The sequence below is a fragment of the Xenopus tropicalis genome, chromosome 6, assembly GCF_000004195.4.
Source record: "Xenopus tropicalis strain Nigerian chromosome 6, UCB_Xtro_10.0, whole genome shotgun sequence".
Taxonomy (NCBI): Eukaryota; Metazoa; Chordata; class Amphibia; order Anura; family Pipidae; genus Xenopus; species Xenopus tropicalis.
The window spans coordinates 4,317,032-4,341,252 of NC_030682.2; the positions used below are offsets into that span (position 1 = coordinate 4,317,032).

The 24,221-nt window shown below is 46.6% G+C and overlaps 2 protein-coding genes across 2 annotated transcripts; one reads left to right on the plus strand and one right to left on the minus strand.

The window, feature by feature from the left end:
• The first annotated feature begins 947 nt into the window (after window positions 1-947).
• On the plus strand, window positions 948-24,212 carry LOC101731131 (zinc finger protein 665). The gene is made up of 4 exons (XM_031903957.1): window positions 948-1,115; window positions 3,981-5,512; window positions 9,790-9,826; window positions 22,252-24,212. The coding sequence occupies exons 2-4, from the start codon at window positions 4,191-4,193 to the stop codon at window positions 24,046-24,048; spliced, it is 3,156 nt and encodes a 1,051-aa protein (XP_031759817.1). The 5' UTR covers window positions 948-1,115; window positions 3,981-4,190; the 3' UTR covers window positions 24,049-24,212.
• Window positions 9,242-11,830, minus strand: LOC105945499 (oocyte zinc finger protein XlCOF6-like). The gene has a single exon (XM_018097316.2). The coding sequence runs from the start codon at window positions 11,636-11,638 to the stop codon at window positions 9,566-9,568; it is 2,073 nt and encodes a 690-aa protein (XP_017952805.1). The 5' UTR covers window positions 11,639-11,830; the 3' UTR covers window positions 9,242-9,565.
• Window positions 24,213-24,221: the final 9 nt, after the last annotated feature.

Genomic DNA, 24,221 nt, shown 5'->3' on the forward strand with positions numbered 1-24,221 from the left:
CACTTAAATATCCTCTGAAACCGGCAGCATCAGGCACAGCAGGGAGTAAAGTTGTGGGTCGGTCGGGTGTAGGGGGAGTGGTCAAAAAACACCCCAAATATACTGTAAAATGTCCAGGTATCGGTTGTATAATTATCAGGGGTCACATGATCAAAGTAATTTTTAAAAACGCTACATGTCATTTATAAGGTTTAAAATTACAAATATATTAGTTTTGTGCAAAATTAGATTTACAATTTTAATGGAATCATATTTTAAAATACTCTGATGTGTTTCTACTATTCATTATCTTTCTTATATTAGGAAGTAAATTAACAGTATAGGGAAGGCAAGCTGAGAGCAGGGGTATATTAGCCCATTAACCCCCAGTCCCACAGCCGCCCCTCTCTATCAGCCCCTGCAGCGGGATTAACCCCCAGTCCCACAGCCGCCCCTCTCTATCAGCCCCTGCAGCGGGATTAACCCCCAGTCCCACAGCCGCCCCTCTCTATCAGCCCCTGCAGCGGGATTAACCCCCAGTCCCACAGCCGCCCCTCTCTATCAGCCCCTGCAGCGGGATTAACCCCCAGTCCCACAGCCGCCCCTCTCTATCAGCCCCTGCAGCGGGATTAACCCCCAGTCCCACAGCCGCCCCTCTCTATCAGCCCCTGCAGCGGGATTAACCCCCAGTCCCACAGCCGCCCCTCTCTATCAGCCCCTGCAGCGGGATTAACCCCCAATCCCACAGACAGATCTGCATTACAACAGCCCCTACCAACCACTGAAACACCCAACACACTGACTGCACTAAATATCAGGTTTCCACATCTCTCTAACTCTGCTTCATGCAGTACAATAGGGCTGATACCCACCAACAAAATGGCAGCAGCCCTCCATATAAATCTGATATTGAAGCTGTGGGCTGAACACAATTGGCCAATATCATGAGAAAAGGAAGTGACTCCCCCAGGAGTGGATTAGAGCTTCCCAGTCTCCTCCCAAAACCCCTCCCTCATAGAGCTGAGATGTGACGGGATTCACTGAGGAACAGACGGGGGATTGTGTCCTGTAACTCCTCCCCCTGTGTCCCTGGCATTCCCCTCCCCTGCACTCACATCCCCAGCCTGGGCTACTGGGTAAGTGCTTTTCCCTCCTCCTCCTCCTCCTCCTCCTCCTCCTCCCTGCACTGTCTGTGGGACTGGGGGTTAATCCCGCTGCAGGGGCTGATAGAGAGGGGCGGCTGTGGGACTGGGGGTTAATCCCGCTGCAGGGGCTGATAGAGAGGGGCGGCTGTGGGACTGGGGGTTAATCCCGCTGCAGGGGCTGATAGAGAGGGGCGGCTGTGGGACTGGGGGTTAATCCCGCTGCAGGGGCTGATAGAGAGGGGCGGCTGTGGGACTGGGGGTTAATCCCGCTGCAGGGGCTGATAGAGAGGGGCGGCTGTGGGACTGGGGGTTAATCCCGCTGCAGGGGCTGATAGAGAGGGGCGGCTGTGGGACTGGGGGTTAATCCCGCTGCAGGGGCTGATAGAGAGGGGTGGCTGTGGGTGAGTGCTTATTTGTGCCCTGGGTACCCCTGGAACTATAGCAGGGTGACTGTTACCCCAATGTTTCTATATATCTGTAACCTTGTTATGGGCTAAGGGGGCCCAGCCTGAAGGCCAGTTAGGAGGGGATTTGGGGTGAGTGCTTATTTGTGCCCTGGGTACCCCTGGAACTATAGCAGGGTGACTGTTACCCCAATGTTTCTATATATCTGTAACCTTGTTATGGGCTAAGGGGGCCCAGCCTGAAGGCCAGTTAGGGGGGGATTTGGGGTGCTTATTTGTGCCCTGGGTACCCCTGGAACTATAGCGGGGTGACTGTTACCCCAATGTTTCTATATATCTGTACCCTTGTTATGGGCTAAGGGGGCCCAGCCTGAAGGCCAGTTAGGGGGGGATTTGGGTTGAGTGCTTATTTGTGCCCTGGGTACCCCTGGAACTATAGCGGGGTGACTGTTACCCCAATGTTTCTATATATCTGTAACCTTGTTATGGGCTAAGGGGGCCCAGCCTGAAGGCCAGTTAGGGGGGGATTTGGGGTGAGTGCTTATTTGTGCCCTGGGTACCCCTGGAACTATAGCGGGGTGACTGTTACCCCAATGTTTCTATATATCTGTAACCTTGTTATGGGCTAAGGGGGCCCAGCCTGAAGGCCAGTTAGGGGGGGATTTGGGGTGAGTGCTTATTTGAGCCCTGGGTACCCCTGGAACTATAGCAGGGTGACTGTTACCCCAATGTTTCTATATATCTGTAACCTTGTTATGGGCTAAGGGGGCCCAGCCTGAAGGCCAGTTAGGGGGGGATTTGGGGTGAGTGCTTATTTGTGCCCTGGGTACCCCTGGAACTATAGCGGGGTGACTGTTACCCCAATGTTTCTATATATCTGTAACCTTGTTATGGGCTAAGGGGGCCCAGCCTGAAGGCCAGTTAGGGGGGATTTGGGGTGAGTGCTTATTTGTGCCCTGGGTACCCCTGGAACTATAGCGGGGTGACTGTTACCCCAATGTTTCTATATATCTGTAACCTTGTTATGGGCTAAGGGGGCCCAGCCTGAAGGCCAGTTAGGGGGGGATTTGGGGTGAGTGCTTATTTGTGCCCTGGGTACCCTGGAACTATAGCGGGGTGACTGTTACCCCAATGTTTCTATATATCTGTAACCTTGTTATGGGCTAAGGGGGCCCAGCCTGAAGGCCAGTTAGGGGGATGGGGGCTATGCATTTATAATATTAAGTAGTTTCATCCCAGGGTGCAAATTATAGGGTTCACTAGGTAAACATTTATTATGTTACAGAATGCCCATTAACTTTAATTGGTCTTCATTATTTATTTTTTATAGTTTTTGAATTATTTGCCTTCTTCTTCCAGCTTTCAAATGGGGGTCACTGACCCCGGCAGCTAAAATCTATTGCTCTGTGAGGCTACAATATTATTGTTATTACTTATCTTTCTGTTTAGGCCCCTCTTCTAATCATATTACCAACTCTTGTTCAAACCACTGCCTGGTTGCTAGGATAAATTGCACCCTAGCAACCAGATAGCTACTGAAATACCAAATTGGAGAGCTGCTGAACAAAATGCTGAATAACTGAAAAACCATATAAAATAAAAAAAAATTAAGACCCGTTGCAAATTGCCTAAGAATATCAATGCCTACAACATACTAAAAGTTTATTTAAAGCTGAACTACCCCTTTAAGGCTTGCTCCACCCTCTCGTTATCCCATGCTAATTACCTGCCTTTGATAAACATGTGACTATGCTAATGAAGGGCGTTCCTTTACATATTGTGGGAGGAACCTTTTCCCCCAAACAAAGGCCCCGCCCATAGTTCTTGTTTAACCAGATCCCTTGGGGGGGGGGGCATTTATTTATTTACATTTTTTAACTAATGATTATTATTAGATTGACTTTTTTAAGTAGATATATAGGGGAGCAGAGATATCTTTGTGCATTTCCTGCACTAACCGGGGCAAAATCTAACATTGAAATGAAAGTCCCACTCGACCTCCTGTTCCTATAAGCACAACTGAAACAAATAGGAAGCCTCTGTATAAACAAACCCTCCCCTCCTCCCCCAGCTTCAGTCAGTTAGGCTGTAAGATAAGGAGCAGCTCATTATACACAGGACTTACTGGGCTGCTGATTTGTTCTGATTGTGCCAATAGGGACTAGGAAGTATATTGTTGACTTTACTTTATCATTGATGCTCCCATGATTGGCATTGGCCAACCCTCGGGCACCTTGCAGCTTGGCAGCTAGAAGGCCCGCCCCTCAGTGCTGAGCTCACTTCCTGCTATATATGGCAGTCAGGGAGTGGTGGAAGGTTTGGTAGCCAATTTCAGTTTCCACTGGAGAACATTTTCTTTTCTAGATGAGGGTAAGTTCTTTCTGAAAGGTCTTTGCCCCCGATATGTGCAGAAACGAGACCAGTCCTTGTGTTTGTTTCTTTCCCTTTACAGAAAGAAGAAGGAGAAGCAGAAGGTTCCAGAGCAGCATGAAGCACCCAGAGGTTAGACGCCGCAGAATTCCGTGGTTCCTCTGATGCCTTAGACCCACCCAAGGAGCCAGGGTGCAGGGTGGCTATGGGGCGGGTGCAGTGCGACTAAGGAACAGGACAGACGGACCTCTCAGCCAATCCAATAGCGCCGGGGCTGCAACTCTATAGCAGAATGAAATACGAGCAGCTGGACGACGGCCTCTCAGGGCAGCAGAAGTTTATCAGAGAAGAGAAACCTTTAATCTGTGAAGAATGTGGCAAAATCTTTCCTTTTAAGACCAAGCTCCTTACGCACCAGAGAGTTCACACGGGGGAGAAACCGTTCCAGTGCACGGAATGCGGGAAATGCTTCTCTCAGAAGGGCAGCCTCCGGGTACACGCAACCACTCACAGGGACGTGAAGCCCTTCACGTGCGCCGAATGCGGCAAAGGTTTCTCTACAAACCAGCAGCTGAGGATTCACCAGACGGCTCACACAGGGGAGAAACCCTTCATCTGCACGGAATGCGGCAAGGGGTTCCTGCGTAAGCGCTATCTCCATACGCACCAGGCCGTTCATACGGGGGTGAAACCATACACCTGTGGGGAATGCGGTAAAAGTTTTTCAGAAGAGAACAGGCTTCGGCGACACCAGAGAACTCACACAGGGGAGAAACCCTATCAATGCACCGAATGCGGGAAATGCTTCCCGGAGAAGTCCAGCCTTGTGGTACACGAGCGGGTACACTCTGGCGCCAAGCCCTTCTCCTGCTCAGAATGCGGCAAAGGTTTCTCTATTAAATCCCAACTGGTGATTCACTGGAACACTCACACCGGCGCCAGGCCTTACTCCTGCCCCGTTTGTGACAAAGGTTTCCATCAAAAAAGTCATCTTCGGAGTCACCTGACCGTTCACACTGGAGAGAAACGTTTCTCGTGTAGAGAATGTGGGAAAGGCTTCAATAATAAGAGCCACCTATTGAGACATGAGAGACTTCACACAGGGGAGAAACCCTTCACGTGCACCGAATGCGGGAAACACTTCTCGGCCGAGAGCAACCTCCAAAGTCATCACAAAACTCACACGGGGGAAAAGCGCTTTCGATGTACAGACTGCGGCGAGCGATTCGTTAGTAAAAAAAATCTTTTGATTCATCAGAGAGATCACTTTGGGGAGAACCCCTTCACCTGTCCACGATGTGGGAAAAGCTTCTCGGACGAGAGCAGCCTTCAGATACACGAGAGCGCCCACACCGAGGAGAAAGCGTTTATCTGCACCGTGTGTGGCAAAGTCTTTAACAGTAACAGCCGCCTTTTGAGACACCAGAGAGTTCACACAGGGGAGAAACCCTTCATGTGTTCAGAGTGTGGAAAAGGCTTCTCCGAAAAGTGGAAACTCCAACGTCACCATAAAACGCACAGCAACCCCAAAAAGTTAAAGCTTTTAGACGTAGAGAATGTGGAAAATGTTTTTCTAGCGCTGCAAACCTGCTCCCCCACAAGGAAAGTCTCGTAGTAACAGGTAGGACTGTCGGTGTACGAGACTGCTCCGATGGCCACAAATGAGAGTTCTCTGAAGGCCCTGCTTTCTGTTATACCAATTTGTATTTTGAAAACAATCTTAATTACTGTGTGTAAAGACAGGGGATGCCCGGGGGGCTGTGGAGACCTCTCAGACTGCATCGTACATGGGCCAATAAGCTTCTAGACTTAAGAGAAATGATCAGTGATTCGCTAAAAATGAGACAATGACCATATCAGGACACGTTGCATTTTGGGTAAAGCCTCTCCAGGAGATTCGGGCTGGAACCTCAAGGCCAAGGTGGTGCCATTAAATAGATTGCTTTGTATGGACTTCCGTAATAGACACCCATAAGCCCATTGCATTATGGGATAAAAGTTGGTTTCTATGATACACATCATCCATGTGATTAGGTCCCGCTGCTCTGTAACCTATAGGAACTGTATATAAGGCGAATTGATTCAGTCGTGGATCCTTTGATCCAATAGGATGATGTAAAGTTTCATTATAATGTTTGTGTCACAGACTGTAACGATATAGTGTCGGCCGTATACAATGACATAGCTCTGACTTGTATTTAAATGAGACATATCATGGGAAAATGAAGAATATACCAGTGAATTATACTCCTCTAGATATAGAAGGATTTATTGAGGAATTCCACCAAAATTCCACTAGCCCCGCCCATCTGTTCCACTTCCTGCTGCCTCCTTTCCCAGGCTGTGCACTGTAGGATAGGAACCAATCAGCAGCTAGGCTGACCTGATAGGGAACTGAAGCCTGTCTGTGCTTGTGTGAGTGCAGGGCTGTGATTGGCTCTCCCCCTCCTACTGTGCTTCTGGCAGGGACCGGTAGGACACGCCCACCCCTCATGTGAAACCCAGACAGGGACCTGAGAGGATCTATAGGGAGCTCCAATAAAGGGGCCATTGTTACAGATAGGGTTAATGTTTAGCCCAAAGGGAAACCAGCACCGGATATTATTCATAATTGCCTACAGGGTTAGGGGTTTCCCTTTATCCAATATGTCTCCTTTAAAGGCTGAAGGGCTGTTACATGTATTTGCCAACACATCGAAACTGGACAGAATTGTAAAGTCAAATAAACTTCTTTTTTCAACCATCACATACGGTTACTGGGGCGGCCATATATTCCCTCAGCATTCCCACTGCAAATAGAAGCCGGGACTGGTCTGTTCCTCTGCCCATCATTTGTTTTCTTTCTGTATTTTTCTCTTCGTGTTTAACTTGCCCTTTATTTTCTTCTCACCTTCTGGTATCCGGTGCCTTTAGAGCTTTCTCTTCCATTCTCTATTAGTGCAACATCTACACGGCACAACTAATGGGATAAATGTGTCGTTAATGAGTGCGGGAACCTTATATGGACACACGGGCAATAGGCTTCATACCTGGTATGGCGCTCAGTGTGGCATTTCAATGGATTCATTGATTTTTTATTTTTAAGTGTCCCTCAAGGGATTTAGTTCCAGTCCATTGCCTTTTCAGAAACATCACTTGTTGATTTCCCAGAAAACTCCCAGAGTCCTTTGTGAAGTTGCACCTTCTAAAGGTCCTAATTGCTGCAATAGCCAGTGCTACTAGCTGTGACCTCCTCCTGTCCAGGAACCATATGAGGAGTGATTGGCCTGTGTCAAAGGGATTCTGGGATTTTTATTACTGTATTACACTGTTCACATTGCATCTGTGCCTGAGTCTGAGCTTTCAGCCAGCGCTACACATTAGAACTGCTTTCAGCTAACCTATTGTTTCTCCTACTCCCATGTAACTGGAGGAGTCCCAAGCCGGACTTGGATTTCTTACTATTGAGTGCTATTCTGATACCTACTGGGAGCTGCTATCTTGCTCCCTTCCCATTGTTCTGCTGATCGGCTGCTGGGGGTGAGGGGGGGGGGATATCACTCCAACTTGCAGCGCAGCAGTAAAGTGTGCCTGAGTCTGAGCTTTCAGCCAGCGCTACACATTAGAACTGCTTTCAGCTAACCTATTGTGTCTCCTACTCCCATGTAACTGGAGGAGTCCCAAGCCGGACTTGGATTTCTTACTATTGAGTGCTATTCACATATCTACCACTAGGGATGGAAGCATTGTTAGCAATGCAGGTGTCAGGCCGATCACCACGTCAGTGTCAGTGTCCGGTTTTGACCCGGACAGCCCTTCTGAAAACCAGGCTTCTTGGGTCAAAACTGGTGCCAACCCTACACAATACTCTGCCCCTGAGGGTCAATCAATAAATATGTTTATTTAAAAGTGAATAATGCACTCGCATCAAAGGGAATGAATAAAAGACTTATCAAAAACGGCTCAACAGCGCTTCCTCGGGAGGGCAAGGGGTACTACACCAATAGCAATCCATTTAGTTTTTAAAGGTGAGTAATTAACCCTTTCCCTATTGGAAGATAATTAAAGGGGATGTTCACCCCCGACCCCATTAAACGCTACAGTGGTTTAGCCGTGCCGAGGTATACTGACTGAGGGTAGTAGGCACGACTGCGGGTAACTGGAGACTGATTTGAAGGAGGGGGCGGGTAGGTTATGTATGTGTGTAATGAGCTGCTCAAAGGCTACTGCTTAGAGATGGAAGGGGTTTGTTTGTCCGAAGGCCAATAAGGAGCTCTGAACAAACGCCCTGGTTAAAAAAGGGAGGAGGTAACGTTCAGTGTGAAGTGTAAGTGCTATAGAAGGCCAAATAATCAGAAAATAGGGATCTTAATCAAGTTAAAAGGATAAGCAGAATGCATTCCTACACTAGCCCTATTTATTGTGCTCCTTTTTAGCCAAGGTGTGTACTGTCCCTTTAAATAGAGTTCCATCTGTTCAACAATGCCCTATGGGGAATGAGTTGATCCCAACTAAGATATAATTACCCCTTATTGGGGCAGAACAGCCCTATTGGGTTTATTTCATGGTTAAATGATTCCCTTTTCTCTGTAATAATAAAACAGTACCTGTACTTGATCCCAACTAAGATATAATTACCCCTTATTGGGGCAGAACAGCCCTATTGGGTTTATTTCATGGTTAAATGATTCCCTTTTCTCTGTAATAATAAAACAGTACCTGTACTTGATCCCAACTAAGATATAATTACCCCTTATTGGGGCAGAACAGCCCTATTGGGTTTATTTAATGTTTTATTTATTTTTTAGTAGACTTAAGGTATTGAGATCCAAATTACGGAAAGACCCCTTATCCGGAATACCCTTGGTCCCGAGCATTCTGTATAACAGGTCCCGTACCTGTACTGGGAAATAATAAGGAATCATTGAGTAATTACACAGGTAACCGATTAGACCATCGTTCTGGCACTTCTGCTGGAAGCTGGAGGCTACTGGGCTGAAATATGGATTTATGCAGGACTCTAGGATTTAAAGGGGAAATACACCTCTGAACACTTTTTCTTGCAGCAATGGGTGCTAGATAAAGGTGATAAATCTTCCTACACTATATTAATTCCTTGTTTCTCTGGTCCCTGTCTGTGTTTCAAATGAGGGGTGGGCGTGTCCTAACGGTCCCTGCCAGAAGCACAGTAGGAGGGGGAGAGCCAATCACAGCCCTGCAGTCACACAAGCACAGACAGGCTTCAGTTCCCTATCAGGTCAGCCTAGCTGCTGATTGGTTTCTATGCTACAGTGCCGCCGCCCCCCCTGCACAGCCTGGGAAAGGAGGCAGCAGGAAGTGGAACAGATGGGCGGGGCTAGTGGGGTTTTTGGAGAAGTTTTTAATAAAGTTTTTAATAAACACAATAAAAACAGAGCCTGCTGCAAAGAAGTTATACTAGACTAACAGATTGTGCATTACATTAACTAAGAAACAATTTAGAAATAATGCCTTGGACTGGGGCCACACTGTACCTATGGACAGAGGACAGCCAATTGCTGGTTGGAGTGCAGACTTTGGAACCACCTATGAGTAACGTTTGGGGGGGGGGAGAAAGTTACTGTTGCCGAAGTTTCCACATTCAGTTCAGGGAAGGGTTTCCCTTCTGTCAGGTGTAGGAGAAGAGTATTTAGGGGCGACTTTGATCCCTCATACTTTGCTGGTGAGAGGTTTCTCCCTTGTGCGGAGTTCCATGATGCTCTTCTGAGAGAGGCTTTTCCCACCCTCGGTGTGAGTGGCCCGATGTGCGGCAAGTCTCTGCCTATACGGGAACGTCTTCCCACATTCTCTACATGTGAAGGGTCTCTCCCCCGTGTGTATTACATGATGTCTGCGCATTTGGCTCTTTGTGGTGAAACGTTTCCCACATTCAGTACATGTGAATGGTTTCTCCCCCGTGTGGACTCTCTGGTGGGTGAGGAGGTCATTCTTAGCAGAGAAACCTTTCCCACATTCTGTACATGTGAATGGTTTCTCCCCGGTGTGGACTCTCTGGTGGATGAGGAGACTTTTCTTAACAGAGAAACCTTTCCCACATTCAGTACATATGAATGGTTTCTCCCCGGTGTGGATTCTCTGGTGGAAGAGGAGGTTATTCTTAGCAGAGAAGCCTTTGCCACATTCTGTACATGTGAATGGTTTCACCCCAGTGTGGCTTTTTTGGTGCGAGGAAAGGGAGCTTCTTGTGAAGAAACTTTTCCCACATTCTGTACAAGTAAAAGGTTTCTCCCCCGTGTGGGTTTTCCAGTGCCTGTTTAAAAGGCTATATGCCATGAAACTTTTCCCACATTCTATGCAAGTAAAGGGTTTCTCCCCCGTGTGGCTTCGCTGGTGTAATAAGAGGTTGTATCTGTCGGAGAAGCATTTGTTACACTCGGTACATGGGAACGGCTTCTTCCCTAAATGAACCCTCATTGAGTGTTGCTGTAGGTGGTCCTTGCGAGTGAAGCTTTTCCCACATTCCGTACAGGTGAATGGTTTCTCCCCGAAGTGTATAAACTCGTGTCTCCGAAGGTGGCTTTTTCTATAGAAACTTTTCAGGCAGTGGGAACATAGGAACGGTTTTACCTTTGTGTGAGTAAGTGTGTGTTTCTGGAGGAGCGTTTTCTGAGCGAAGCCTTTGTCACATTCGGTGCAAGGGAAAGTTTCTGCGCTTCTGGGTGCTTTTTCCCCTGTGTGAGTGCGCTGGTGAGCGAGAAGCTGTAACTTTCTAGTGAATCTTTTCCCACATTCCGCGCAGCTGAAGGGTTTTGCCCCTGTGTGGACCATTTGATGAATGCAAAGGTTTCTCTTACTGGGAAAGCATTTTCCACATTCTGTACAGGAGAAAGGTTTCTCCCCTGTGCGGCTTCTCAGTTGAACTGTAAGCCCTTCCTTTAGAGGAGAACGTTTCCTACTTTCTGTGCAGGTGAATGGTTTCTCCTTCTCTGTGTGGACTTTTTGGTGTGAGATAAGGAGGCTCTTTGAAGGGAAACTGTTGCCGCATTCTGTACAGGAGAAAGGTTTCCCCCCTGTGCGGCTTCTCAGTTGAACTGTAAGCCCTTCCTTTAGAGGAGGACGTTTCCTACTTTCTGTGCAGGTGAATGGTTTCTCCCCTGTGTGGACTTTTTGATGTGAGATAAGGAGGCTCTTTGAAGGGAAACCGTTGCCGCATTCTGTACAGGAGAAAGGTTTCTCCCCTGTCCGGCTTCTCAGTTGAACTGTAAGCCCTTCCTTTAGAGGAGAACGTTTCCTACTTTCTGTGCAGGTGAATGGTTTCTCCTTCTCTGTGTGGACTTTTTGGTGTGAGATAAGGAGGCTCTTTGAAGGGAAACTGTTGCCGCATTCTGTACAGGAGAAAGGTTTCCCCCCTGTGCGGCTTCTCAGTTGAACTGTAAGCCCTTCCTTTAGAGGAGAACGTTTCCTACTTTCTGTGCAGGTGAATGGTTTCTCCCCTGTGTGGACTTTTTGATGTGAGATAAGGAGGCTCTTTGAAGGGAAACCGTTGCCACATTCTGTACAGGAGAAAGGTTTCTCCCCTGTGCGGCTTCTCAGTTGAACTGTAAGCCCTTCCTTTAGAGGAGAACATTTCCTACTTTCTATGCAGGTGAATGGTTTCTCCCCTGTGTGAGTTTTGCAGTGAGAATTAAGGTCTTTTTGTGCTGGAAATGCTTTCCCACATTCTGGGCACTTGTATTTTCTTCCCGCTGAGTGGCGCTTACTCTGGGGATTTGGAGTAAACATGGTACTAACTATTGATCTGCCTTTGATACAATGAATGTGTATTTTCTGTTGGTGTAGAAGACTCAGCACCCCAGCAGGTTCTTATTTATCCCTGTGGCTAAGCACGGGCCCCGGGTACTTCTCTTTCACATCAGTTCCAAATCGCTCTCTCTCTCTTCAAAGAAATGTCTAAAGGGGATAAAAATGTCAGCGGTGAACATCAAAGAAAGTTGTGTTTTTGTAATGTAGCTATTGGAGTTTCCATTGGGTCTGGCCCAGAACCACAACTAGTATAGTATTAAAGACCCCTAACTGGACTCCCATGTTCTTAAACACCTCACCAATTGCTAGAGAAGTTCCATTCTCATGACCAATGCAGAGGCCTCTTCCTGGCAGACATGTTGCCTAAGCTGATGGTGGAGTCCATTACCTATGAATGATCTAAGGCCGGGTGATGCCGGCTATACATGATGTAATATGTATACATGATGTCGGATTCAGTCACCAACACACTAGGCTTGGGGGACAATAATCAGATCATTACAGGGACGAGCCTTAAACTCATCAATGCACCAATACAGTGGGCACCCCATGGGACTGCCAGATATATATCTGCCTAATACCACCCAGACAGCCCCTCGTGCATGAAGCAACACGTTTCTGACTTGGTCTGAAGAGGCCAAGTGTGCAGGTTCTATAGACCCAAGCATGGCCAGCCAACAGCTCAATATAACATTCTATAACAGAAAATAGAGCCCTAGGCAAGCCCCTTGCTTCATCTTCACCCCCTCTGACTCTCCACTCTGGTTGGCTCTCTTCTTGCCCCCCACCAACTCCCCCATTCTGGTCAGCAACCCTCGCCTCCTCCTACCCACCAGGGCTGCTCCCCCCTTGCAATCATGTCTTCCACATACCCGATGCTCACGGCTTCTGAAGGCCTAGAGTTACAGGGGGCAGCAGAGTTATGTTTCTAGGGTCCTAGCGCCCCCCCTTCATCCTAGACATGTGTCTCTTCTTCAGGCCCCAGTGCCCCCTATTCTAGCCACACAAAGCGCTCTCTATTATTTAGTGCATGTGTTGTATTAGGAGAATCCAACTCTCTGGGTCCCTTGGGGGTGCACTTTAAGATCTTCACTCTCATTATAGCCTTTTAGTATGATGTAGACACTGCTATAGTTCCAGGGGTACCCAGGGAATAAATAAGCACTCACCCCAAATCCCCCCTAACTGGCCTTCAGGCTGGGCCCCCTTAGCCCATAACAAGGTTACAGATATATAGAAACATTGGGGTAACAGTCACCCCGCTATAGTTCCAGGGGTACCCAGGGCACAAATAAGCACTCACCCCAAATCCCCCCCTAACTGGCCTTCAGGCTGGGCCCCCTTAGCCCATAACAAGGTTACAGATATATAGAAACATTGGGGTAACAGTCACCCCGCTATAGTTCCAGGGGTACCCAGGGCACAAATAAGCACTCACCCCAAATCCCCCCCTAACTGGCCTTCAGGCTGGGCCCCCTTAGCCCATAACAAGGTTACAGATATATAGAAACATTGGGGTAACAGTCACCCCGCTATAGTTCCAGGGGTACCCAGGGCACAAATAAGCACTCACCCCAAATCCCCCCCTAACTGGCCTTCAGGCTGGGCCCCCTTAGCCCATAACAAGGTTACAGATATATAGAAACATTGGGGTAACAGTCACCCCGCTATAGTTCCAGGGGTACCCAGGGCACAAATACCCACTCACCCCAAATGCTGGGCCCCCTTAGCCCATAACAACGTTACCAGTAACTCAGTAAATATTGCCCTTTGACATCTTTTACCTTAAACCACCATTTTGTGATCAACTGACAGGAAGTGATGCAGCTTTAACTGTAACAGGAAGTAGTGTTGAGGGGAAAGTCAGAGCTCTGTGCATTCATTGGCTGATGGGGCCTGGCATATATGCCTGCCCTTGGTGTGCTCTGTGAAATATATAATCCCAGGGGGCGGCCCTTTGTATTTTAAAAGGCAATTTTCTATTTAGGATAGGACATACATTACCCAATGGCACATACTGCTAAAAAGTATATTTTTATGAAAATGGTTTATTTAGATGAAGCAGGGTTTTTTGCTGTTTATGCAGTATATTTTTATAGAAAGCTGCATTGTTTGGGGGAATAGTCCTTCTTTAACTGCAGCCCCTCCAATGCGGCCCCCTCTTTCTCTGCTGCTCAGTGATATTGTTAGAGCTTTCCTGCTATCTACTGTGCCCAGTGACATTGCCTGTCCCCGGGTCACACATTTGCACAGGTACGGGACCCATTATCCAGAATGCTCGGGACCTGGGGTTTCCGGATAAGGGGTCTTTCCGTAATTCAGATCTCCTACCTAAAGTCTGTTAAAAACATTATTTAAACAGTAAATAAACCCAATAGGTCTGTTCTGCCCCAATAAGGGGTAATTATATCTTAGTTGGGATCAAGTACAGGTACTGTTTTATTATTACAGAGAAAAGGGAATCATTTAACCATGAAATAAACCCAATAGGGCTGTTCTGCCCCAATAAGGGGTAATTATATCTTAGTTGGGATCAAGTACAGGTACTGTTTTATTATTACAGAGAAAAGGGAATCATTTAACCATTAAATAAACCCAATAGGACTGTTCTGCCCCAATAAGGGGTAATTATATCTTAGTTGGGATCAAGTACAGGTACTGTTTTATTATTACAGAGAAAAGGGAATCATTTAACCATGAAATAAACCCAATAGGGCTGTTCTGCCCCGATAAGGGGTAATTATATCTTAGTTGGGATCAAGTACAAGGTACTGTTTTATTATTACAGAGAAAAGGGAATCATTTAACCATTAAATAACCCCAATAGGGCTGTTCTGCCCCAATAAGGGGTAATTATATCTTAGTTGGGATCAAGTACAAGGTACTGTTTTATTATTACAGAGAAAAGGGAATCATTTAACCATTAAATAACCCCAATAGGGCTGTTCTGCCCCAATAAGGGGTAATTATATCTTAGTTGGGATCAAGTACAAGGTACTGTTTTATTATTACAGAGAAAAGGGAATCATTTAACCATTAAATAACCCCAATAGGGCTGTTCTGCCCCCAATAAGGGGTAATTATATCTTAGTTGGGATCAAGTACAGGTACTGTTTTATTATTACAGAGAAAAGGGAATCATTTAACCATTAAATAAACCCAATAGGGCTGTTCTGCCCCAATAAGGGGTAATTATATCTTAGTTGGGATCAAGTACAGGTACTGTTTTATTATTACAGAGAAAAGGGAATCATTTAACCATTAAATAAACCCAATAGGGCTGTTCTGCCCCAATAAGGGGTAATTATATCTTAGTTGGGATCAAGTACAGGTACTGTTTTATTATTACAGAGAAAAGGGAATCATTTAACCATTAAATAAACCCAATAGGGCTGTTCTGCCCCCAATAAGGGGTAATTATATCTTAGTTGGGATCAAGTACAGGTACTGTTTTATTATTACAGAGAAAAAAGGAAATTGTTTTTAAAAATGTGAGTTATTTGACTAAAATAGAGTCTATGGGAGATGGCCTTTCCATAATTCGGAACTTTCTGGATAATGGGTTTCCAGATAAGGGGTCCGATACCTGTACACCCATTATTCACACACAGCACATTTATTGCACATTTTTACTTAAAAAGTAGCCTGAAAGCAAACCACATAGTATAATCAGTACTTTTTTTTTTTATTTTGTTGTAGTTTCAGTGATTTTGTTACATTTTCAGTCTCCCATTGTGTTTTTGTTTATAAAATGATTATGTTATATATAACAATCCTGTTGATCAGTTGCTGAGCCATGGCTAGCTAAATAACAGATGGGCTGCCCCATGTCTCCATAGTCAGAAATTCTGGGGAACAGAAAAGTGCCCAGAGAGGACAAAATATTGGCAGATATAGGGGCTCATACACAATGTGCCACACAGAAGACCAAGCGCAGGGCTGCGTGTCCTGGGGCTGTTATCTCAACTGAGCACTGAAAGTTTTTTATTACATTTTTTTGAAGCTAGCCCTGGGGCACAAGTGCTTAGGAAATAGGGATGCACCCAATCCAGGATTCAGTTCAGTATTCGGCCAGGATTTGGCCTTTTTTGCCAGGGTTCGGTTTCGGCCGAATCCACGGTCCAGGCCTAAATGGTAGGGGGGATTTTTTTTTCTTTTTACCCCTCCCAGATCTAATTATAATATGCTAATTATGTTTTGGATTCAGGGTTTCGGCCAAACCCAAAAGAACCAGTTTGGTGCATCCCTATTAGGAAATAAACTCTAATGGGAGCGCACTTGCACCCACAGGCATCATAAGGGCCCCTATAGTCTTGGTGGTGCATATGAGATCTGTGCTCAAAGATTGGTCAAATTTGTTTACTCCATGGACTAGTTAGATCCAATATTGTGTAATAAACCATTTTATACTACTATTACTACTACTTTATGCCAACACTTTCCCACCCAGGTCTTTATATTTACCTGTTATGTGTCCAGGGGACTGGAAAACAGACTCCCATTAGTGTCTGGCACTGGGCCATAATGGAGCAAGATGGCAGGCAGAAGTGTTGGGGATAGGCCTGGCTGATGATGGAAGTAAGATGGTGACTGTATGGGATGGAGAAATCCAAAAAGTAGGAGAAAAAAAGCTTCAGCAGATTTACTGCAAACCATTTATTGTGGGTAGTGGTAATGGAGTGGGATGGAGCTGGGTGGCCTGATGTAAAGAGAGAATATGGGTGCTATTACCATGGGTTTTGCTCGTGTAGGTGCTCTGACACAAATCAAAATGATGTCACAGCTTGGGAAATTACGGAAGAGCAGTAGGGCCACCAAAAAAAAAAAAATCCGGTGAATTATGACTTTTAATCTCATAATTATGACTTTTAAAAGTCATAATTCACCGGATTTTTTTTTTTTTTTGGTGGCCCTACTGCTCTTCCGTACAAAAGGGATATAAGACCTACCGGAAACTTCTATCACATTTATGATACCATATTTATTTCTTTGGAGAGTAATCGCATTGTGCCTGGGTTTGACGCCGCACTTTATTTAGGAAAAGAGGAGAACCCAATGTAAAGGTGCAACTGGCCATGTGTAATGCTGATTGGCAGAGAAGCGACTTACTGTAACTGTAGGGACGGTCGGGTTAAGGAGAAGAAAGTTACTGCTGTCCATTCTGTGCAGGGGAACGGTTTCCCTTCTGTGGGAACACACTGGGGGGGGGGACTAGAGTATTTAGGGGTTTCCTTTCCGAGAGAAGCTTTTCCCACACTCGGTACAAGTAAAAGGCTTCTCCCCGGTATGGGCAGCCTGGTGTACACGAAGACTCTTCTCATAAGGGAACATTTTCCCACATTCTGTACACGGGAAGAGTCTCTCCCCTGTATGAACGACCTGCTGCCAGCTAAGATAGCCTTGTTGAGCGAAACATTTCCCACATTCTGTACACATGAATGGTTTCTCTCCTGAGTGGACTCTGTAAGATTTTTGACTATATATAATAATAATAATATAATATTATAACATTAATAATATTAATCACCCCTCTTACTAGGGTTCCGGTTCTTTTGAGAAGCAGACAAATAACCCACAGCAATAAGTGTATATATAAATGAATATATTGAGTAGCAAATCAGTTGATTGTTACAATAAAGGATTATTTAAAACAAAACAATATATTTACATTATTTACAGTTACAGATTAATAACAAGCCTACATTATTATAGCTACTGATAAACACAGAACATGGTTGGTTCCTTTTCTCTAGCCATGGCCTCCTCTGGTCTGTCTCACATCCTGCCCGGCCACTTCTGATGCAGTTCTCCCCAGGTTCTTCCCCCAGGTGCTCCCCCAGGTGCTTCTCCCAGGTTCCTTCCCCCCCAGGTTGCTCTGCCCAGCCCACACTTATACACCTTTCAGCCACTGCCCCCCACATACCAACTGATCAGATGGGGTTGATAAAAACCACACCTTGCCCATTGGTCAGTAACTGTTGAGTTTTATGGCTTCTCACAGCCGCACTGTCCCACCATCCCCAGAAATACCCTTTGATATGGGGATTTGGCTTTGGGTGGGACTTGGGCAACTGGTTTATAGTAATCAGTAGAACTCCCATCTACACAGTGTATATGTATAGAGACACAAACATACATACATATATATCTAGATATATATTACAAATAATGGCACCCAAGATGAATGATTTCTTACAACTCTTTGCTGCAAGATGAGTTGTTGTTGCTTTTCCCACACTCCGTACACATGAAACATTTCTCCCCCGTGTGAATTTGTTGGTGAGTGCCAAGGTTGTGCCAATTGGAAAAGCTTTTCCCACATTCCGTACATGGAATATCTTTCTCACCTGTATGGACTTTCTGGTGGCGTTTCAGATAACTCATTGCAAGAAATAGGGAGGGGGAGGAGCAGACAGGATGAGGGGGAGGAGCAGACAGGTAAAGGGGGCGGAGTTGGGAGAAGAGGGGGATTTGAAAAGAATTGCAGGCATCACAGCGAGTTCATCAGATTCAGTCTCGGAGCTGCCGACTCTCCTCTCTCTCAGTTACACCGGGTAAGGGAAGCGCCACTTCTCCCATATTATCATTCATACAGTTCTTTATGGGGGGGTGTCTGTGTTTGGGAGGTGGGACAGAGGGGGGGTACTGTGCCAGTCTGTACTCTCTGGGGGTCACTGACTCCATATTTAGTGAGTGGGTGCCTGTGTTTGGGAGGTGGGACAGAGGGGGGGTACTGTGCCAGTCTGTACTCTCTGGGGGTCACTGACTCCATATTTAGTGAGTGGGTGCCTGTGTTTGGGGGGTGGGACAGAGGGGGGGATACTCTGCCAGTCTGTACTCTCTGGGGGTCACTGACTCCATATTTAGTGAGTGGGTGCCTGTGTTTGGGGGGTGGGACAGAGGGGGGGGATACACTGCCAGTCTGTACTCTCTGGGGGTCACTGACTCCATATTTAGTGAATGGGTGCCTGTGTTTGGGGGGTGGGACAGAGGGGGGGGGGGATACTCTGCCAGTCTGTACTCTCTGGGGGTCACTGACTCCATATTTAGTGAGTGGGTGCCTGTGTTTGGGGGGTGGGACAGAGGGGGGGGGGGATACTCTGCCAGTCTGTACTCTCTGGGGGTCACTGACTCCATATTTAGTGAGTGGGTGCCTGTGTTTGGGGGGTGGGACAGGGGGGGGGATACTGTGCCAGTCTGTACTCTCTGGGGGTCACTGACTCCATATTTAGTGAGTGGGTGCCTGTGTTTGGGGGGTGGGACAGGGGGGGGGGGATACTGTGCCAGTCTGTACTCTCTGGGGGTCACTGACTCCATATTTAGTGAGTGGGTGCCTGTGTTTGGGGGGTGGGACAGGGGGGGGGGGATACTGTGCCAGTCTGTACTCTCTGGGGGTCACTGACTCCATATTTAGTGAGTGGGTGCCTGTGTTTGGGGGGTGGGACAGGGGGGGGGATACTGTGCCAGTCTGTACTCTCTGGGGGTCACTGACTCCATATTTAGTGAGTGGGTGCCTGTGTTTGGGGGGTGGGACAGAGGGGGGGATACTCTGCCAGTCTGTACTCTCTGGGGGTCACTGACTCCATATTTAGTGAGTGGGTGCCTGTGTTTGGGGGGTGGGACAGAGGGGGGGATACTCTGCCAGTCTGTACTCTCTGGGGGTCACTGACTCCATATTTAGTGAGTGGGTGCCTGTGTTTGGGGGGTGGGACAGAGGGGGGGGGATACTCTGCCAGTCTGTACTCTCTGGGGGTCACTGACTCCATATTTAGTGAGTGGGTGCCTGTGTTTGGGGGGTGGGACAGAGGGGGGGGGATACTCTGCCAGTCTGTACTCTCTGGGGGTCACTGACTCCATATTTAGTGAGTGGGTGCCTGTGTTTGGGGGGTGGGACAGAGGGGGGGTACTGTGCCAGTCTGTACTCTCTGGGGGTCACTGACTCCATATTTAGTGAGTGGGTGCCTGTGTTTGGGGGGTGGGACAGAGGGGGGGATACTCTGCCAGTCTGTACTCTCTGGGGGTCACTGACTCTATATTTAGTGAGTGGGTGCCTGTGTTTGGGGGGTGGGACAGAGGGGGGGTACTGTGCCAGTCTGTACTCTCTGGGGGTTAGTACTGGTTAGACTGTCACAGCACAATCTTCTTGGCACCGTGGGGGTCTCGGCAGATAGTGGGGCTCAAATGGGTAATTGGATTAAATCAGCCTGGGGGGGGTGTTTTGTTGATTGAAAAACAATGAGCTGCTGGAGGGGAAATACTATCAGTCTGGGGGGGGTTTGTTTGGAAACAATGGGATCAGTACTAACCCCCCCAAGTCAGGAATTAGCAAATCAGTACATTGGTTTTGTTTCGGGTCAGGGAGTCTCCCTACAGGAGGAGCCCATACACGGCTACCATGGCAACTGGGAGTGGGGACCCTGCCCATTGGCAACGTTGCAAAGTGTGTTCTCCCCAATGGGAATGATTTGGGGGCCCGCGTTTAGTGGATTTATAGTAACATTTGAATAAACATGTCTTGGGGCTCATGTAGGGCGGGGAGGGGTATCCCACAGAGGGTGTGTAAATCCAGTAGCAGAGTCTGGCCTCTTACTCACACTCACACTTACTCACACTTACACTCACACTTACACTCACACTTACACTCACACTTACACTCACACTTTTAATACATTTAATGAATACACACATATATTATGTATAATATGTATTATATTGTATAATTATATTATAAGATGTCATGGGTATGTTTTGACTGGCTAAATATCTGGTAATTTGTATGTGTTTTCAATAACTTGTTTCCACACATTAAATATACTTTAAAGGGGGACGTATTGTGTGAAAAACAATATTGTGCCAATGTACTCATCTAAATACAGAAGGAATGTGCTTTAAACAGTAGTGTTTCTGACTGATTTATTGAAAATTTCTCCAAAATCCCCACTAGCCCCGCCCATCTGTTCCACTTCCTGCTGCCTCCTTTCCCAGGCTGTGCAGGGGGGCCGGCGGCACTGTAGGATAGGAACCAATCAGCAGCTAGGCTGACCTGATAGGGAACTGAAGCCTGTCTGTGCTTGTGTGAGTGCAGGGCTGTGATTGGCTCTCCCCCTCCTACTGTGCTTCTGGCAGGGACCGTTAGGACACGCCCACCCCTCATGTGAAACCCAGACAGGGACCTGAGAGGATCTATAGGGAGCTCCAATAAAGGGGCCATTGTTACAGATAGGGTTAATGTTTAGCCCAAAGGGAAACCAGCACCGGATATTATTCATAATTGCCTACAGGGTTAGGGGTTTTCCCATTTATCCAATATGTCTCCTTTAATGCTTTTCAAGGGTGAGGGTTACTATGTTTTGGGTACAAATACGTGACAGTGGCTAGGCTGACCTGATAGGGAACTGGAGCCTGTCTGTGCTTGTGTGAGTGCAGGGCTGTGATTGGCTAGTTATACCCCCCACCCCTGTGCTACCCCCAAGCTATGTAGGAACCATGTAAACTCCAACCTTCCTTCTTTACAGTTTCTTATAAGTGTAAAGCCGGCCATACACATTAAGATTTTTCTCTCCCTAACGACCAATTTTAGTGCAACAAATCCGTCAAGTTATCGTGAGGTCAGTGGGCACTGAGTGATCTGGCAGTTTGTCATTGCTCAGAAAATCAATTAGGTTTCAACATTTTTTGCCTCTTAATAAAATTCGCCCATTGCCCAATTGTTTGCAGGACCAAGCAGGTCGTTTAGACGGTATCGCTTGAAATGGTTATTTTCGTTGGACAAATCGTACTTTTAAACGATCGTTTCAGGAAAGCTTGGTCCCACTATAATGAAAAGATCTTTACATAGTAACATAGTAACATAGTAAGTTGGGTTGAATAAAGACATACGTCCATCAAGTTCAACCATAATGCCTATATATAACCTGCCTAACTGCTAGTTGACCCAGAGGAAGGCAAAAACCCCATCTAAAGCCTCTAATTTGCCCCAGAGGGGAAAAAATTCCTTCCTGACTCCAAGATGGCAATCAGACCAGTCCCTGGGGCAACTTGTACTAAGAGCTTTAGTCTTGGCTTAAGCCAGCCATACACAGGACTATAAAAGCTAGTGCCTTGGCCCCTCCAAACTAAGTCAGAAGTTCATTGGTCCATGTATGGGGGTCTTTGCGAGGGTCTGATTTTGGCCAGATGTCTATTGGCAGGTCTGGAACTCCCATAGGGCATTGGCACGTAGATGCCACAGCTAAATCAAGTACTTCTGACACCCAGGGCAGTATTATTTGGCATATGGGCTTCTGCTGCCCCAACCCCCACTGTTGCCACTAGTCACTCCCCGGCCGTAGCTGGTTGCTAGGCACATGTTACTGTTGCCTACCCCTAGTTCCAGACCTGGCTAATGTGGTTCAGCAAATGGGTTCCAGCAGGGCTGCAGTATAATCCAATCACTGACCAGCATGTGGGTGGCCAAATCAGATTTGCTTATAATGAGCACATGTCCACATACGGCCAATAGCTGCATTACACTAACAAAACACAATATTTATTGGATGATTGACCACCACTGACATTTTCTTCTCTTTTCAGATATTTCTTCGATAAAATAGAGACGAGACTTCCCAGAAATCTCAGCCAGCGCTTGGATACAAGGAGCAATAAGAACGAGCTGGGGTATTGCCTCTCCTTCACACAGGCAAGCGTATAAGCGTATCAGAGGCAAGCAAAGCTTTAGTGCCATGGTTATTCCACATCCCCAAAGCGAACTTCACTCAGCAGCAAAAAAGTTCAAGTGCCCAGAATGTGGGAAAAGATTCTTAAGAAAGAATGAACTTAATACTCACTGGAAATTCCACACAGGGGAGGAACCATTCACCTGCACTGAATGTGGGAAAGGCTTCAATTTTTATGCGAGCCTTCAGAGTCACTTGAGGATCCACACGGGGGAGAAACCCTACACGTGTACAGAATGCGGGAAATGTTTCTCGGAAAATGGAGACCTTAGAAAACACCAGAGAATTCACACAGGGGAGAAACCCTATGCCTGTTCAGAGTGTGGGAAAACATTTACTTTGAGCGGTAGTCTTCTCAAACACCAGCATGTTCATACAGGAGTGAAACCTTTTACATGTAAAGAATGTGGGAAAGGCTTCACCTTCCGCAGCCACCTGTCCATTCATGTGAGAACCCACACAGGGGAGAAACCATTTTCTTGCACTGAATGTGGTAAATGTTTTAATGTTAAGAGTTATCTTCGAATTCACCAGACTACTCACACAGGGGAGAAACCATTCACATGTACAGAATGTGGGAAAGGCTTCTTAGCAAAGAGCGGTCTCCTTACCCACCAGAGACTCCACACAGGAGAAAAACCTTTTACTTGCACAGAATGTGGGAAAGGCTTTATTACAATGAGTTTTCTAAAAACACACCAGAAAGTCCATATAGGAGTTAAAGATGATATCCCATGTACAGAATGTGGGAAAATATTTACCAGTAAGAAAGGCCTTCACTTGCACCTGAGAACTCACACAGGGGAGAAACCATTCACCTGCACTGAATGTGGGAAACGCTTCACTCACAAGAACACCCTTGTGCTCCATGAACGGCTCCACAGAGGAGAAAAACCTTTTACTTGCACAGAATGTGGGAAAGGCTTTATTACAATGAGTTTTCTAAAAACACACCAGAAAGTCCATATAGGAGTTAAAGATGATATCCCATGTACAGAATGTGGGAAAATATTTACCAGTAAGAAAGGCCTTCACTTGCACCTGAGAACTCACACAGGGGAGAAACCATTCACCTGCACTGAATGTGGGAAAAGCTTCTCTTGTAAGAGCCACCTTCTCAGTCACCAGAAGATTCACACACGGAGTAAAGTGTTTAAATGCACAGAATGTGACAAATGCTATGCCACTAAGCAAGGCCTGGAATATCACTTAAGTGCCCACACTGGAGAGAGACCCTTCCCATGTACAGAATGCGGGAAGTGCTTCCATAATAGACAAGTCCTCCAGAAACACACACTCATTCACTTACATTTGAAACCTTTCACGTGTGGAGAATGTGAGAAATGCTTCAGTAGGAAAAGCAACCTTGACAGACACCAGAGAGTACACACAGGGGAGAAACCATTCACCTGTACAGAGTGTGGGAAAGGCTTCACTCACAAGGAGCACCTTAAGAGACACATGATCATTCATACAGGGGAGAAACCATTCACGTGTACAGAATGTGGGAAAACGTTCCCTTATGAGAAGAGTCTTCGTGTACACCAGGCTGCCCATACCGGGGAGAAGCCTTTTACTTGTACCGAGTGTGGGAAAAGCTTCTCTCAGAAAGGAAACCTTCGGGCCCACCTGAAGCTGCACCCAAGGGAGAAACCTCTCACGGGCACAGAGTGAGGGATCAGTCGCCCCTAAATACTCTCCTACTGCAGCTCAGTATTCACTCTGAGGAGAAACCCCAATAAGCATTCACAGTGTGACCCCCATACCCAGGCACAAGGTGATTGTTTTCTAAATGATATACCTCAATAAATAAAATACAAATTATCAGTAGGTTTAGAGCAACGTCT